This window comes from Zymoseptoria tritici, chromosome 3 (assembly GCF_000219625.1).
Source record: "Zymoseptoria tritici IPO323 chromosome 3, whole genome shotgun sequence".
NCBI classification, from domain to species: Eukaryota; Fungi; Ascomycota; class Dothideomycetes; order Mycosphaerellales; family Mycosphaerellaceae; genus Zymoseptoria; species Zymoseptoria tritici.
In genome coordinates this window covers 1,008,430-1,025,562 of record NC_018216.1, presented here as the reverse complement: position 1 = coordinate 1,025,562, position 17,133 = coordinate 1,008,430, and the positions used below count along the sequence as shown (strand labels likewise).

General features: G+C 50.8%; 4 protein-coding genes across 4 annotated transcripts; 3 read left to right on the top strand and 1 right to left on the bottom strand.

The window, feature by feature from the left end:
- Positions 1-3,317: 3,317 nt before the first annotated feature.
- MYCGRDRAFT_38707 (uncharacterized protein) lies at positions 3,318-4,300 on the top strand (the record flags this gene model as incomplete). The annotated part of the gene is made up of 3 exons (XM_003854486.1): positions 3,318-3,441; positions 3,501-3,831; positions 4,054-4,300. 3 exons carry the CDS (start codon positions 3,318-3,320, stop codon positions 4,298-4,300), a joined length of 702 nt encoding a protein of 233 aa, XP_003854534.1.
- Positions 4,301-6,435: 2,135 nt separating this feature from the next.
- Positions 6,436-6,999, top strand: MYCGRDRAFT_91515 (uncharacterized protein; the record flags this gene model as incomplete). The annotated part of the gene is made up of 1 exon (XM_003854487.1): positions 6,436-6,999. One exon carries the CDS (start codon positions 6,436-6,438, stop codon positions 6,997-6,999), a length of 564 nt encoding a protein of 187 aa, XP_003854535.1.
- Positions 7,000-7,360: 361 nt separating this feature from the next.
- On the bottom strand, positions 7,361-10,241 carry MYCGRDRAFT_69529 (uncharacterized protein; the record flags this gene model as incomplete). The annotated part of the gene is made up of 3 exons (XM_003853677.1): positions 7,361-8,848; positions 8,919-9,399; positions 9,465-10,241. 2 exons carry the CDS (start codon positions 9,252-9,254, stop codon positions 7,361-7,363), a joined length of 1,824 nt encoding a protein of 607 aa, XP_003853725.1.
- A 2,086-nt stretch (positions 10,242-12,327) lies between these two features.
- On the top strand, positions 12,328-15,224 carry MYCGRDRAFT_91513 (vacuolar protein 8; the record flags this gene model as incomplete). The annotated part of the gene is made up of 9 exons (XM_003854488.1): positions 12,328-12,367; positions 12,466-12,548; positions 12,656-12,834; positions 12,888-12,946; positions 13,000-13,995; positions 14,045-14,305; positions 14,727-14,893; positions 15,029-15,031; positions 15,219-15,224. The coding sequence occupies 9 exons, from the start codon at positions 12,328-12,330 to the stop codon at positions 15,222-15,224; spliced, it is 1,794 nt and encodes a 597-aa protein (XP_003854536.1).
- Positions 15,225-17,133: the final 1,909 nt, after the last annotated feature.

Sequence of the window (17,133 nt, the reverse complement as noted above, 5' to 3'; positions counted from 1 at the left end):
GGTAGATTTAAGGCGTTTTAAGGACGACGAGGGCACCGGAGTTAACTACGGCTAAGCGTCCTATAAAGGCTAGCTTAACGTTTCCTTAGACTACGTATTAACGGCGCTATCGTAGTCGGACGACTCTAAAAACATAACGAGGTTAGTTAGCTATATTAATAGATAGATCGTATAACTTACTAGCAATATTAGAGCTCTATAGTAGTAGACTTAGAGCCCTCTTCGATGTCGGCTTACTAGCTAGTTTAGGCCCTTTATTAGCGGCGACCTCTACAGCCCTCGCAACGGCTAGTTTAGTAGCTTTATTAGCTGCTTAGACCTTCCTTTTAATAGCATTTATAGTAGTACGAGACGTGCCCTTAGGTACCGTCTAAGGTGCCTTTTTAGGTAGTATTTAAGCTGCTATGCCGCCTATTAGAGGTACTACTATATTGCTGCTAATATAGTTAGGAGGAAGCGTAAAGGTTACCGACTTCCTTCTCGTTCGTTTAGCCGGTGTTCGTTTAGCTAGCGTTGTTATTACCTCTACGCCCTTAGTCGACAACGCCCTTATACGTCTTCTTATAAGTATATAGCTAGTGTTATTGTCGTCGCCGTTACGCTATATAGCCTCCTTAGTAGGGTCCCTATTGCTTAGAGTAATAACCTAAGTCTCTGTTAGTAGTTCCGGCTCCGGCTCTAGTATATCTAAGGATAGTTTGTTTGTTTGTTTGTTTGTTCCATTTACGTCCTTTCGGAGTCTAAGACTATGTAGGACGGCCTTGCCCTAGAGGTAAGGCGGTAGATCTATTTACAATTAGATTCTTCGGTATTCTTTAACCTTAGGGGAAACCCCGTACCTAAGGCAGTGCTAAAGGACTTTAAAACAAACGCAAGACAAAGGAAATCTAAAAGAGTGTTGCTACAGCCGGAGCTGCAGAGTTTTCGCGCTAAGCTTTTGCAGAATTTTTAGCGGATCCTTCCGCTTCGTACGCACGCTGCGAATTCGAAAGAGAGAGGAAATGCATTACATTACAAAAGCAGTGTAGGAGCGACGCAGATGCGCAAGCAGCTATCCAACTCGCTGTCTTCTCTTGTCCTTAATACGCCTTTGTAGTATCGTAGTAGCAGTTCTATCTACGACAACGTAGGTTAATCGCAGAATTGTAGATTCTACCGTTGTTCCAGCTCTTTAAAGTGCACTTATCCGTAGAGGACCCGAATCTCTAGAGGGAAAGAGGTGCAGTTCGGTTCGGATTTCGAGGAGATGCGCGTATAGGATAGAGTAGACTGCCTCTTCTTCTTCTTCTTCTTCTCGTTCGTAGCGTAGGGAGCTATTCGTTCGAATCGTACTAGCGTTCTGTTATAGCTTGTATTTTCGAGGGGAGGCGTGCCTCTAGGTCGTATTATTATTATAAGGGAAGAGGGATCGACGGCCTCTCCAATCCTCCGGAGGAAACTTGGCTCTGCGATAGTATCGCAGGTTCGTAGCCGGCACCGCGTACAGGTGTTCCTCGTCGCCGGCCATCTAAGGATAGTAGTAACTATGTCTAAAACTACGAGTACGCGTCGTTAGGGAGGCTCTAAGGGAGGTCGGATAGCTCGCTATCGTTTATATAGTCGCTGCCGTGCGTAGAGTCGTCGATAACGCGTGTTAGGGAGTCCTGCGAGTCTTGGTAGAAGAAAGTCGGCTACGTCTCTACGTACGGGAGGCTTAAAAGTTCGAGGAGTAATTGCGCACCCGCTCTTAATAGTAAGGACAATGTTAATAGCTTAAAATAAAGAGAATGTATAGGAAGTAACGACAGTAACTTAGTTTAGTCGCTATTTATGTTGTAGTAGTAGTAGTAGACGTATTGTAGTTTTAGTCAGCCTATAAAGAGAGGAAAGTTGGAGTTCGAATTTAGCTTGGCATTTCCCACCCCTTCTGCTTTCGAGAATTAGTCTTAGAAGCACAGACCACTCTCAGCCAGCGAGCACTAACCTCTTCGAGCGCCTCGCCTGAGAGGGTCTAAGGGCCCAAGCCGGATTTTGGGAGATGCAGCGCAGCACGCGACAGCGCAACAACAACGACCTTTTTCAAAAATCCGGCACTGTAACTTTGTAGAGCCGAGTCTTGCGATTCGAACGGCGTATCGCATAGAAAATTTAAGTGTGTTTTGCGTGCCCTAATAGAGCTCGCATTTTCCTGTTTTTCGCCTAACAAATTAGAATTCCGAAGAATTTGCGCGAGCTCTATTACAGCTTTCGTTTAGCGTCGGATTTAAATAATTAATACACTGTTCGAATCGCAAGACTCGGCTCTACAAAGTTACAGTGCCGGATTTTTAATAACTAGTTTCGTTGTTGCGTTCTCGTATTTGGGGCCGAAACGATGCTACGCTTTATTAAGGTGTAAATTCTATACTAATGCTGCGCTCTATCTCCTAAATTCGGCGTTCGGACCCTCAGACCACGAACAGTAGGCGTCGAAACCGCGCTAACTGGGCGTGGACTGAGGAACTGAGACTATTCGAGAATAGCGCGTGTTCACGATGAACATTTCCTTACTTACTATTGCGGCCAGCTTCATACGCGCGACACATCGACTCAACATCACCCAGCTCTTCACAGTGGCCCTATGTTCTCGCTGTCTCATTGCACGATGCCCCTGCCGCCGATGCGCTCTGACTCCGGCGGCGACAATACGCAAGACATGCGGTATCACAGACGCAATCAACAGGTGGCTTTTGCACACACCATCCGGTATTGGAGGCCTCTGCCAGAACCCAAATCGCGAGAAAGCGAATGAGGTCTCGTTCATGCAAGACTCAAGCAGTCTGTTCCGCGGCCATGCATGTCCAGATGCCAGTGACTGTCTATGTTGCACAAGACTTTGAAACACTCGAAACGTGAATGGCTCAGCTCTCCCTTTCGAAGAGACTACACAGCTTTGCGTATATCCCATTTCACGAACTATGTAAGTACCACTTTTTTTCATTCATTTTGATCATCAGACCTAGTGAATGTGGGAGTTTCGGACACTTCTGCCATTCACGTTATCACAGCATAAAACACAATCTGCCGCTCCGACTCCGCGCTTCTGCTAAGAGACTGCGCATCTTCTCCAATACCAACAATTAATTCATTCTGCTTCTGGAAAGTCAAGTTGGCCTTCTATCTTCTCTTCGGAACACGGCGTCTTGTTGTCAGCAGAAACTCTCAAGATCAGCAGAGCCAGCAAGCATGCAAACTCACATCGCGCTAATGAGTGCATTCGCATTTCTGCCGCAAATATTCGGACATATGGTGAGCGAAATCTTGGGGGCTGAGTCGAACGGCTGTTTATATTCTCCCAGATGCTCGACTATCCAGCGCCTTTTAACGCGACCAATAACCCGCATCGAGTGACCGAGCCGGATCCATATCTCCAATATCCTTACGATTGCTGTGGTCTCGAGAACCGCTGGTCGTATCCATGCCGTGAGTCTGAATCGAAAACGCTGCGCCGAGCCTTTCAAACTGACACCAGCGTTCGACAGGCGGCTACGAGAAGCTACTCGGTACTCTCGAAGGTGCCCCGACAGCAACATGGGCTGCTGGTAGTACGCAGAACTGGAACATCACTGGCATCGGCAATCATTACGGCGGCTCATGCCAAGTGGGCTTCTCCACGGACAAAGGCAAAAGCTTCCACGTCGCAACCTCGTACGAAGGCAATTGTCCCCACCGCGATGCTGGAACTGGCCCGGACGGCCAGGAGTTCGAATTCACAGTACCAAGCGACGTTGCCGCAGGCGTTCATCTCTTCGCTTGGATCTGGTACAATCGCGAGCAAGAGCTCAACATGAACTGCGCCGCTGTCGAGATCACGTCACCCGGCATTTCCGCGCCATCGTACTCCACCTCCACGTCTTCTGCTGTATACGGCTCTGCAAGCACCGCCGCTGAGCCGTCGAGTGCGGCCGACGAGTACAAGACCGCCAATGGCTGTTCCTGTACTTGCGAGTCGCCGGTCAACATCTCGACATGCAGATGTACTTGCCCTGCGCGATCGTACACCGCACGGGACACACATAACCATGCTCACGACAGGCGTGCTTCGCCGGCCGCAATACGAGATACATCGTCTGCATTCGTGGCTTTCGCGGATCGGCCTCTCATGTTCGTTGCAGACAACGGCAACGACTGTAAAACGCCGAAGAACACAGGCGAGTTGATGTTCCCGGACCCAGGACCAGATGTTGTCAGAGGAGATGGAGTGTACCCGCTGGAGCTTCCGACTGGAGAGTGCAGTGCTTCGGGAATGTTGGCCAAGCAAGCGTACACAGGGATCAAGTGAAGGAGAGATGGTGTACGAAGAGGAATCTCTGATCACCTGTGCCTTATGTCAGTCAGGAAGTGCCATGCTGATCCTACCTACACTTGGTGGAAAGGTATCATACCGGTGTGCTTGTACCTATCGACGCGGCGCGATGCTAAGTCAACCATGCGCTCGAATGAAGCGTCATGCTTAAAGGCATGCACTGCTTATTAGCAAGATGGCACATCAGCGTGGTAACACGAGTACACGTCAAAATTAGCAAGATGGCACGTCAGCGTGGTTATACGGATACAGTGGGGTGCAGTAAGTCTGGGCCTTGGCGTGTGAACTTCGTGACCGCGTTTTTTAACACTATTCTTCTATACGCTCTTAATGGCCACACTACGCACCCCGTTGTTACAGATTTTATATAATCGTAGACGTAATACTGAACTTACGCTTAGCGAAAAATCCTAGCTCTAGGGACGCGCGTGCGCTAGTAAAGGGGACACTACTATCGCTGCTAACGAAGCCCTTCTACACGCGACTGTTAAGTACGTTCTTGCGCGTATCGTATAATGTAATACCTTCGAGAACCTCCCTCGTAGCGGTCGCCCTCGTATATACACCGAACGAGACGTAAGATCCGTTGTTCGAATCGCGAGAAAACACCTAAAATACACGTACGAACAGCTCCGCGAGGGCTCGGGCACGAATCTTAGCTACTAGATCCTACGAGCGATACTATACGACTATAACTTAATAAACTAGCGTTATAAGAAGCGTCCGGAGCTTATATAGGAACATACTCGCATTTGGCTTACGTAAGCCTACCGTTACCGCGATACAGACTAGTTAAGATAGCTGTTTTTAGACGAGTGTTTAGTCGAGAAGGGCACGGGTAAAGAGGCTATATAGGCATTTGGATATCCGGGTAAAAAATAGACGAAGGAACGAATATAGACCTACCCTAAGGGTAAACAAGGCTCGGTAATAGTCTAGGGCATAATTAGCAAGAGCATTAAAGACATACACCTCGTAATAATGCAGCGTAATGCTAATAGTCTAAGAGGGGGGTATTTAGCAAGATCCTATACCGGTATACACCGTCCTACATAGTCATAGACTCCTATAGGACGTAAATGGAACAAACAAACAAACAAACAAACAAATATACCGGTATACTTAAGGATAGCCTATTTCCTTACTACGAAGGGCAGTGTTTTTAATAGGACAACGTACTAGTTTATACTGTACATTACACGATTAATTTCCTTAACAATACCGGTGTATAGTAGTACGTAGGCTAGCTACCTTATAGCCCTAATATAAACCCTATCGAGCACGTATAGTAGCACCTAAAAAAGACGGTTTATAAGGTCTTACTATATATTAACGGTATTACTAATAAGGACCGGCAACGAGAAGAACTTAAGAGGGTGTTACTACTAGCGTAGAAGCTTATTCTACGTCGAATTATTACGGAGGTTATTAATTTAATGCTAAGAAGGATTAAAGCACTTATCGCTGCATAGGGCTAGCATACGAAGTATTAAGGACACACATTATATACAAGAATTATAGAGCGCAATGCTAGCTTTCTAACAAACTATACACTAGCTTAAACCGTTAACAACTCTATGTGTTATATAGTGTTAAAGACATAAGCTAATTCATAAGAATCTCGGAATTCGACGCTAAGGCCCAGACTTACTGCCTAGTACTGTAGAACGTCTAGGACAATAACTTCCGGCTTAGCTGCAACCTTCTGCTAAGATAACCAATCAGGTTAGCAGAGATGGCCCGCTAGCGCCCGCGCCGAGACGCCAGCGGCCTCAAAAAATAACGGTGTACATGTCACCGCACGTGTCCCCGTACATGTACGCTTATTGAAGCTGCTACGAAAGTGGACTTGGCCATAGCATGCCGACGTACTCCGCTGGCCCATGACCACCGCATCAACTTAAGATGTCGTTTCGAGGCAGCGTAACGTAACAACTGGGATGGAAATATGAGATGACAAGAAAGCAACCTTTCTTGTGCCTAAGGCACACATCTCAACACGGTTTGCACGTGGGCGGCAGAGGCGCACCTTCGTTTACCAACGACAACCCGGACTGCGTCATGCACAACATGTCTCGTCATCCCATCGACTTGATCAAAAAGAGGGGAAAATGTCCTTCCTCCGTCGACTATCGAATCCATTCATGATCTGGGCGCCGCGCAGATTCCATTCTGAAGACATTCCTCAGCAGCTCAAGGACGAGATCTTCCAGTTGCAATTAGGGAGAGACGATTTTATTCGCATCGACGAATACACTTTTCAGCGTGCAGGAATTTGCGGGTCTCATGGTTTTGCCCGCAAAACACTCCGTGCTCTGCACAAAAGTGGCATCGTCGACGAGTCGACGGGTCGGCCCATCACCACAAAGATCGATCGCGACATCGTGACAACATCACGGTTCCTCAGCGTGCCCAAGCAGCGCGAACTGGTTATGTTTCTCTTCTTCTGGGAGGAGGAAGTCACACGCTGGGATCTGCTCTGTGCCGAAGAAGCTGAGATCGGGAGCCTGTTGCAAGGAAACGAAGTTCGGGAAGTCTTCAAGGTGGAACTACAGAATGCGCTGAAAGTTCTGAGGTCGAGAAAGCAGTCCTGGCCGAGTCGGAGGGACCAAAGTGGGAGGGCGCTCGAGGCGGAAGAAGGCAGGTTGCCCAGTTATGCAGAAGCCACGTCCTGAGAAGCGCCGGACGAAACTTGGTAAAGATCTTAAATTGTTGTCAAACAACACACGCTATCGTAGAGTTGGGTATCCCGCAAGAAAGCAACCTTTTAATCGAAAAGCAGGAGTAAACATCACTCATATCCGCTTTCTCTCATCCATCCCATAGGAACCCTTTTTGCCTTTGTACATTCCCAACCAAAGCGCCCGGAATCCAAACAATAACTCCAGCCTCGATATCGACATTTTCGTGCATGCGCTTTTCCTCCCTTCTCGATCCCTGCCGGTCCCGCAGTAGAATCGTCGTAAAATCGTCATCATTCGTTGTTGCTTGTTGTCAATATGGATGCTGGTCTGCCGTGGTTTCCATTCCAGCTCATCACTGCCACACTCCTCTCGACTCGTTCTCCTCGTCCTCCTCCCGACACGCGTCGAACCACCCACTCCTCAACGCATCCGCGATCGTAAAGCGGTCCTCGATTTCCCTCTCCAAACACCCTTTGACCAAGTCGATAACCTCCGGTCCACCAGCGGCTGCGCTTCTAAGAGCCGCTTCGTCCCAGTCGGCGCGGAGGATGAGTTCGGCGGTTTTGCTGGGCATGGCATGGCGGAAGGGAAGGTCGCCAGTGCAGAGAGCGTAGACAATGACACCAAAGGCCCAGACGTCGCCTGCGGTTTCGAAGAGTTTGCGGTGGACCGAGAGGCCTTTCGGAGAGGCGTACTCGAGCGTACCGATGATGGAGGACGCGGTGATGACGGGTAGTTCCGTAGATAAGGATAATTGCTCCCTGTAGCGTTCTTCGAAAGGGTCGTCGGCGTTGCTCTGGTCGTTGTGGAGGAAATCTGCGAGGCCAAAGTCGCAAAGTCGGAGATTGCCACCTTCAATGCTGGAATCTGGAGAAGAGGTATCGACTAGGCAATTTTCGAGCTTCACATCGCGATGGCAGACTCGAATGTCTTCGTGCAGATATCTCAATGCAGATGCTAGTTGGTAGGAATAGCTCTTGGCAAGATGGGGTGGCAGTCCTCTTCGTCCGTCGTTGTTAGCGGCTTCCTGTCTCGCCTTGCGTACGAGGTCAAACAATGTTCCTCCGATATTCAGATCCATCACGCAGAATGTGGCGTACTCGGTTTCGTAGACGGCATGCAAGCTAAGAATGTGCCGATGTTGGAGATAGCGCCAGATAGACACTTCATGCTCTATCTCCAGCTGCACCTTTTCATTCTCAGCATCGCTAGCGCCGGTCAATGACTTGTGAACAATCTTGACGGCGCGGATTATTCGTTCACCACGGACATCGAATGAGTGAACTTCCTTCACCACTCCGAACCCACCCTTGCTAATCGTGCGTCCAATAACGAATTCGTTCTCAAGGCCTATAGATTGTCCTTCATCGTCGGGCTTCGGCTCTGGAGCCGCTTCTGCGTCTGCTCGGGCCCAGCTCGACAAAAACGCATGCGCTGGGCTTGCAGATGTGGCGCCTGACATCGATCTCCGAGAAGAGCGTCGTGAGCCTGCCAGGCTTACTCTGCTTGTTCGTGGCAGTCGCATGGATCTCGTACTGGAGTTTCTGCTGAGTGGATCGATCACCGAATTGTCCCCTCCCGACATGACTGGCGATATGGAATGGTCGATGCTCGATGTCTCTGGTATGGTCTGAGGTGAAACTGCCAGCTTGAGTGCGATAGACTCCATCGACTCGGTCAGCCGATTGTAACTCGACGGCGATATGGGCGTCTGAATTCCATCCTCAAGAGTAGGCGACATCGTCGACCCGGATGTCAGGGAGGCAGTCAGTAATGAGTCCAGGTCGTTTGACGTTGCCGCCGTTGTCGCCATCGCTCTGCGACCGTCGGAAGGGCGTGACTAGCAAACAGCATTCAGCATTCGGCATTCACCAACCCACAATACCCAGCAAACCACGCGACCTACTCACCTGCGAATGTATCGGCCGTGAAGCCGATCTTGCTGTCGATTCCGTCGAGTCCTCTGACTGGTCCCCGATCAGCCATCTCGTCGTCCGTTGGCTTGACGTCCTCCTCCCTCCTGGGCGGCGACTTTGTTCGCTGATTTGGCCTGCCCTTGCCTCGGCCGGAGAACATGCCAGTTCTTGCTGCGAGAGGGACTCTCCGCCCATCGTCGGTCGTGACGACCGGACAGAATGATATGGATCTTCCTCGTTTCTGAAGATTGACTGCGAGCGCTTCGACCTCTGCTTCTCGCTGTTCTGCTCGTCCTGCTGAAAATGCGCGCCAGGAGATGCCCCCGCCATTTTGTTTCTGCTTGTCGACTCGCGGCACCTCGTGGTGTTTGTTCGGTGATGCGGGCGTATCTATCAGGAGAGCGTCCTCGGTGCTGCCCTTGCGGGAGCTGACGGCTTCTTCGTCGGTATCGGTCTCGCTATCCTGCAAGTATTTCTATGTCGAACAGAATGGTGTCAGCATTTCGGGACGTGCAGGCGGAGTCATAATGTGAGTCTTACAGTGCCGGCAAAGGGCGAGGCAACAGTGTGAGTCGGAACAACGGGAACTTGTTTCGGAGACGGTTGTTCTCTGGGCGGTCGGTCACCTCGTGGTGAATCTGTTCGGCCGGTGTCCAGGTCGGCTGAGCCGCGCGGAGCGGGACTGCGACGGCGGCGCGTGGTACGTGAACGCGGTGCAAGAGCTTCGTCGTCGGTGGTGTCGTCGAGGTATGCCAACTGACCTACAGCGAGCGCAGTGGCCGCCTTTCTCGTGGGTGGGAGGTACCCTGGGAGGGAACCCCGGCGGCCAGCTCCGTCGGTCACGCGCAGCGAGGGCAATGTCGCCGGTGCAGGGCTAGGCCGGCGATCGGCTCGTTTCTTTGTTGGCACGTCTAGAAAGTCATCGTCGCTGTCTTGCAGGGCGTCGAGGGCGGCGAAGGGTGAGGATGCTGCCGGCAGTCTGGGCTTGGTGGTCGCGGGTGGGGGTTTGGAGACGGGCGGCGCCTTGGTTTTTGGTCTGCTTTGGCGGTCTGGCTCGTCGCTATCATCCTCGAAGCCGGTCGCAAAGGGATCTCGACCACGTCGACGTGCCGTCTGTACTCGCAAACCGCTAAAATGCTTCTGGATGTCGCGAGCGGCCATATAAGGCTTGCTTGCGGTGGTGGTGGGAGAAGGTTGACAGCGCGCGGGTGGAGCCTGGATTGTGTGGGGGAACCCGGAGCTTTAGAAGGAGACCAAGAGGACGCGGCGTAACAACGGTCCGGGGACTGGGCGGTGATGAAGTTGGGGAAATCGGTGAGCAGGGAGGATGCTTGTCGTCGTCCGGCAGTAGTGTACGGAGGGATGGAATATATGTTCAAAGGGCGGAGTTGGTCGAGGATGTGGGAAATCCAAGGTAATAATGACTCGAGATGAGGACTGGTGAGGTAGGAGCTACCAGCTGGTGGAGAGGTGCGATGATGATCCGACGGGGAGGGGTTTGGCTCGGTTTGGCGGCCCTGAAGACTAAGGTACTACTATACCTTATTACTACCCGGGCTGAGAACAACAAGCAACGTCAAGGTCACCGCTTGGGACGGGAGATGCAAAGATTCCAAGACACCTCATGCCAGGATAGCTTGACGACCTCCACCGCCAAGGACACTGCCTCTTTCACAAGATGATCTGAGGAGACAGACTAACGACAAAGCCGAGCTACCTTACCTTAGTAAACAATCACCTTTTCGGCCGTGAGACATATACGTACGAGAAGTACAGCAGTGCTTCGCTACTGGACGACCACTGCGGGAGAGCAATAAATGAAGCTACGGTGGTCCTACTCCACACGCTGTCGGATGTGTCTTTGGCGCTGAAATGCCATCCGCTCTTACTAGGTCTACTTGTTCGTCTTTGTGAGGGACCGCATCCGTGTCACAGCTTCATCGTCTTACGCCAGGCAACAGGGCTGAAGAAAATGGCACTTCACATTGAAGACCTTCTCTCCAACAGAACGACGGGAGGCGTGAATACGATGCAGGCCCATGGAGATGACGACGGAACCTGGCTTCTCAGCCTCACCACGCCGGGATAAAGCGTGACCAGTTCACCACGTCCCCGCTGCAAGATCATCTTGCAGCCCGGCTCGCATAATACCTGATTGACGTCGATACACTGCTCGACCGAGCTCAATAATCCTCAGTCGATATGCGTAGCTGGAGCCGGGACCAGCCTCTGCAGCGGTGCTCGCCTCATGATCGGTGAACAGACCATTGTCGCCATGACGAGAAGTCCTCAAGCTGTCGTGCGAGGATGCAATCACACAGCTCGAGCATCATGCCCGTCGCCAAGATAGTGACATGATATACGCCAAGAGATTGAGCTTCTGGTTGTCAGCTGCAAGTAGTGTTCCACATGCATGTTATCAAACGGTCGTCCTTTTGGCTGGTGGAGTCTCTGGAAGTGCTCCGGCGAGGACAGAAAATGGCTCACTTCTCCATCAAGTCTAGCGATGACTCTTGAAATCGATGCTGTGCTGCGCCTCGTGACTTTCGCCATTCATGACCGTATGCAATCCGGACCAGTCTCTTCGTTTGGCGTTTCCGCCGTCGAAAGATCGTCGCCGCCTGTGCTGAAGCTCCGATATCCACACAGCGCCAGAACCAAATCGCGCAGTGCGGGGTGATGATCAACGGCGAGCAGACCCAGAGAATTGCAACTCCGAGCAGAGTTGAGGTATGCATGCGACCGGACAGTGATCGATGTACATGACGATGGAGATGTCACAAGCACGTGTTTGCTGTAGGATCTGGCCATGCTTGGAGTAGATGTATATGAGTGTCGACCTCTGTCTCCAGCGATGTATACGGTTCTGGTGGTTGCATAACCCGATGATCACATCGACATGGCATGAAATGCGTGTGTCTGATGAGTCGACGTTTGTGCGGTGCATATGCTCCAATCTGGGCGAAATCTTCGACAATCAAGCTATGTGTGAACGAAGACGATGCTGTGCGTTAGATTGTCCAGCAATAAGTATGGATCGTTTCAGGCCTCAGGCACGATTTTTTCGCTCACATCCACGCTAGCCGCTCTTCCTGCCGCTCGGGCTGCTGAGCGTTGCTGTGCGGGCAACGACTTCAGATTTGACCCTCCAGACAGGCGCGGCCGACGACGACGACGACGACAAAGCCCACCTGATCCCAATCACCTCCCACCGTGAAGACTCGCAGCTGCTGTCATCGCCACAGCAAACAGTCTCGGGGCCAATCCGCACGATTTCTCGCCAGCATTCACCACCTCTGCATCATACACATGACGAGCTCCTCGCGATAAGTCCCGTCTGCCACGACCCTCCGACTTCAACCACAACGCTTCAGATCAATCGCCTGTACTCAGCAGCGCCAGCATGGCAAATCTGTGTAGCAGACTCTTCTCGTGCTGCGGAAGTAAGCCACTCCGACACTGCAGGGCCCTCCACATCGCGCTCATGCCTGCGCGAGCACTCCTTCGCTGCGATACCCCGCTGACCATATTTCTTCTCCAGGTCGCTCGAAAGTCGACTACGAAAATGTCCTTGCGGACTCGGAGCGCGAAGCAGTCGCAGACCTGCTGAATTACCTCGAAAATGTATGCCTTTGCGAGTCGGACCCCACCGCACGCCATCCTCGCTGCCGCTCTCGACTTCGCCATTTACACAATTATACCGAACGACTGCTGATCACAACTACCAACAGAGAGCCGAGACCGACTTCTTCTCCGGCGAGCCTTTAGCCGCGCTCTCCACCCTCGTATACAGCCAGAACATCGACCTGCAACGGAGCGCGAGCTTGACGTTCGCCGAGATCACAGAAAGAGGCATGTTCGAAGAATGGAGCGTGGACAGAGAGAATGATGCTAACTCGCATACACAGACGTGCGACCAGTCGATAGGGCGACCCTCGAACCGATCCTCTTCCTTCTCGAAAGCTCCGATATTGAGGTTCAGCGTGCAGCCTCCGCCGCGCTGGGTAATCTTGCCGTCGATGGTACATCTCGGGTATTCGTCCAACGCGCAAGATCTTCGCTAACACAACAGTAGGCCAGAACAAAACACTCATCGTCTCCTTGGGCGGCCTCACACCTCTCATCCGACAAATGACCAGCCCGAATGTCGAAGTTCAATGCAACGCGGTCGGCTGTATAACGAACCTGGCCACACATGAAGAGAACAAGGCTCGGATCGCTCGATCGGGTGCTCTTGCGCCGTTGACGAGGCTGGCAAAGAGCAAGGACATGAGGGTACAACGCAATGCTACTGGTGCATTGCTGAACATGACACATTCGGACGACAACCGACAACAACTTGTTTCCGCCGGCGCAATACCAGTCCTCGTCAGCCTGCTCAGCAGTTCAGACACCGATGTCCAATATTACTGCACGACCGCCCTCAGCAATATTGCCGTGGACAGCACGAACAGGAAACGACTAGCACAGACCGAGACGAAGTTGGTGCAAAGCTTGGTGCACTTGATGAAGGGACAGGCGCCCAAAGTGCAGTGCCAGGCTGCTCTCGCTCTCAGAAATCTGGCCAGCGACGAAAAATATCAACTGGAAATCGTTCGAGCTGGAGGTCTGCCACCATTACTCGACCTGCTACGAAGTAGCTATCTTCCACTTATACTCTCGGCGGTGGCATGCATTCGCAACATCAGTATACATCCCATGAACGAATCACCCATCATCGATGCCGGATTCCTGCGCCCACTGGTGGATCTCCTTGGTTCTACCGACAACGAAGAAATTCAGTGTCACGCCATCTCTACACTTCGCAACTTGGCGGCCTCATCAGATCGGAACAAGCAATTGGTGCTTCAGGCGGGTGCAGTGCAAAAGTGCAAGGAGCTGGTTCTGGAGGTACCTCTGAGCGTGCAATCCGAGATGACGGCAGCGATTGCGGTGCTCGCACTATCAGATGAGCTGAAGCCACAGCTGCTGGAGCTGGGCGTCTTTGACGTGCTCATTCCACTGACAGAGAGCGAAAGTATTGAGGTTCAAGGGAATAGCGCAGCCGCTCTTGGCAACCTCAGCAGCAAAGGTGAGTATCTGCAATTCATTATTGGTGCTCACTCACTCACAAGATGCAGTCGGCGACTACTCGCTTTTCCTTTCCTCGTGGAATCAACCTTCAGGCGGCATCCACGGCTACCTGAATAGATTTCTGGCCTCCGGCGATCCGACATTCCAACACATCGCGATCTGGACTCTCCTGCAACTCCTCGAATCTGGCGATCAAAAGCTCACGGAAACAATCAACAAGTCCGAGGACGTCATGAACATGGTCCGCGAAATCAGCGAGAAGACGATCGAGTCAGAAGACGAAGGCGAAGAAAGTGAGGATGGCGAGGGTGAGGTCGTGGCGCTTGCCAGGCGATGCTTGGAGATCAGCAGTGGCGACGTTACACCGGGTCCTTCTGAGAGCGGGCCATCGTCTCTCAAGGCATGATTCTGGCGCGATACCCACGAATGGACACGACGCAATTCGTTGTGGAGAAACTGGGTGAACGACAGTCCTGGACCGAGTTTTTTTTTGCATTCAATCTGTCTAATTATTGAGCGAGCAAGCGAGCAACTCGAAGAATTTGTTATCAGCATCGGGCAAGGCGTTTTGGAATGGGACAAGCGGTGGCGGCGTGTGTTTACCTTGCAAGAGGGGCTGGCAGGATCGCCTCTTGCTGCTACCTATTGTTGCGAATTTCATGTGTTCTGAAGGTCAAGGGGCGGATTGTTATTGGATCGAGGGGCCACTACTACTATGTACTCCCGCAGCAGTGAAGGACAAGAAGTTTGTCTTGCGTCTGTGGTCCGTTCCACGCACTCTTCGACATTTGCCTGCCAGCCTGAGCGGAAGTGAACTCCAGGCGATCTCAGCGGCATTCACAATCTGCAAATCTCTGTCGGAATCGATTCGAAGGAGAGCCACATGCCATGCCAGCGTAAGGTAGTACCAAATCTTGTTAAGAGTCAGGCTTAATTAGCATGGCACTCTCTTAAGCGGCACAGGGAAGTTGACATGGCAGGTCAGCAATGCGTACAAGTACGTTGTCACGTCACGATATGTACAGTACTAGGCAGTAAGTCTAGGCCTTAGCGTCGAATTCCGAGATTCTTATAAATTAGCTTATGTCTTTAACACTACATAATACATAGAGTTGTTAACGGTTTAAGCTAGTGTGTAGTTTGTTAGAAAGCTAGCATTGCACTCTATAATTCTTGTATATAATATATGTCCTTAATACTTCGTATGCTAGCCCTATGTAGCGATAAGTGCTTTAATCCTTCTTAGCATTAAATTAATAACCTCCGTAATAATTCGACGTAGAATAAGCTTCTACGCTAGTAGTAACACCCTCTTAAGTTCTTCTTATTGCCGGTCCTTGTTAGTAATACTGTTAATGTATAGTAAGACCTTATAAACCGTCTTTTTTAGGTGCTACTATACATGCTCGATAGGGTTTATATTAGGGCTGTAAGGTAGCTAGCCTGCGTGCTACTATATACCGGCATTATTAAGGAAATTAATTGTATAATATATAGTATAAACTTGTAAGGGTCTGAACCGAAGTTGCTCACAAAGGGCCAGATCCGAATGTATGAAATTCTAAAGCTACCGAAAAGAAGATCTATCTAGAACAACAGAACGTCGAGTATAAGCTGTGTGTGCGCGTAGCGTCGCTTAGCGCATACGTGGCCTTCCAGTCGGCCAAAAGGAAGCTTGTTCCCGATTCGGCCTAGTGGATTTCTGAACCGGCGTTCGTCCGTTAGGCGTTGGCCCAGGCATCGGCAAAGCTAATGCAGCCTTAGGCACCAGCCTCTGACAATACCCCCCCCCCCCCCCCCCTATCCCTACCCCTAATCGCAAAACCGGTGTGACTATTAAATCCGCCTCAAAATTCCACCCTATTCCTGTCCTGGAAATCCAGCTTCGTTACCTCCTAACCTGCTAATCTTATGCTCTGCAGCTTATAAAAAGCCGGAGGTAAAGGGTCTATTCTACTTAGCTATTTGACCTCTAGGAAATTGTTAGGTATATATTTTTTAGGAATCTGCATGTGCTTAGATTTACACGTTCTTAAGACGCCTTATGCAACCTACTAGTCGATAACGTCCAGGCCGATAACGAAGCGGCTAACAGACATAGTAGCCTAACGGCTAGCTATTTAGGGCGCGCATAGAAGCAGTCCGGCTAACCCTATATGCTAGCAGGGTTATGCTCTATATGTTACTATATACGCTATCGCGACATATAGGTCCTCTATTCTATAATGCTCCTCTTAAACTTGTAGGTTTTACCCGATTAGGAAGTTGCAGACTTCTAAGTGCAAAGGCACCGCGTCGATACAGTTTACTACAAGTTCAAGAGGGGGAAGACTTAAATCTTTTGCGAGATTCTCATCTTTTGTCGAAGGAAGAGGGTCGAGTCTAGTACACCGCGAGCGCGGTGTCGTAGTTTTATATCGTACGATAGATAAACAGGTATCTAGTAGTCGTATCTAGTATCTGGTAAAGGTAAGGGCCCGTAACAAAGAACCGGACTAAGGAGTCTAACGTCGCGCAGTTTAAGGTTATATAGGACCGTCTGCTGTATTCGCGTCGCCGTAGAGCGTTTCGAAACGCTCGAGAGCTACTATATCCTCTAACTCGCGCAAAGGTTCCTAAGTAGGTCGGTCGTAACCTACCTACTTAACAAGAGCCTCTCGGCGATAGCCGCAGCCGACGTACCTCGTACAATAGCGTAGAAGAGCCTCTACACCGTATTCTTCGTCTCCTACATCGTTAAGAATCGCGGCGGGCTGCGAATCCGTAACGACCTAGGACGGAAGCGCATCGTTATATACTAATCGTAAGAGCGACGTATAAAACCTCGGATAAATACCGCGAGGAACATCGAGCTCGATAAAGTAGGGCATACTCTCGAAAGTACGGACAACTGTATACTTCGCATAAATCTAGTCGAGCTTCTTTGTAGGCCGGTCCGTCTTAATGTTCCGAAGTAAGAGCTAGACCTTATCCCCGACCTTGTACTTAGTAGCGACGTTCCGGGACCGGTTCGCATAGTACTCCTGCTGCTACTAGGCTACGGCTATTGCTAAAGCAGCGAGCTCGCGAGCCTGTTATAGCTTAGTAACGATATACGTACCTTCCTCGCGAGGGTTCCGAGGCGACTCGACAGTAT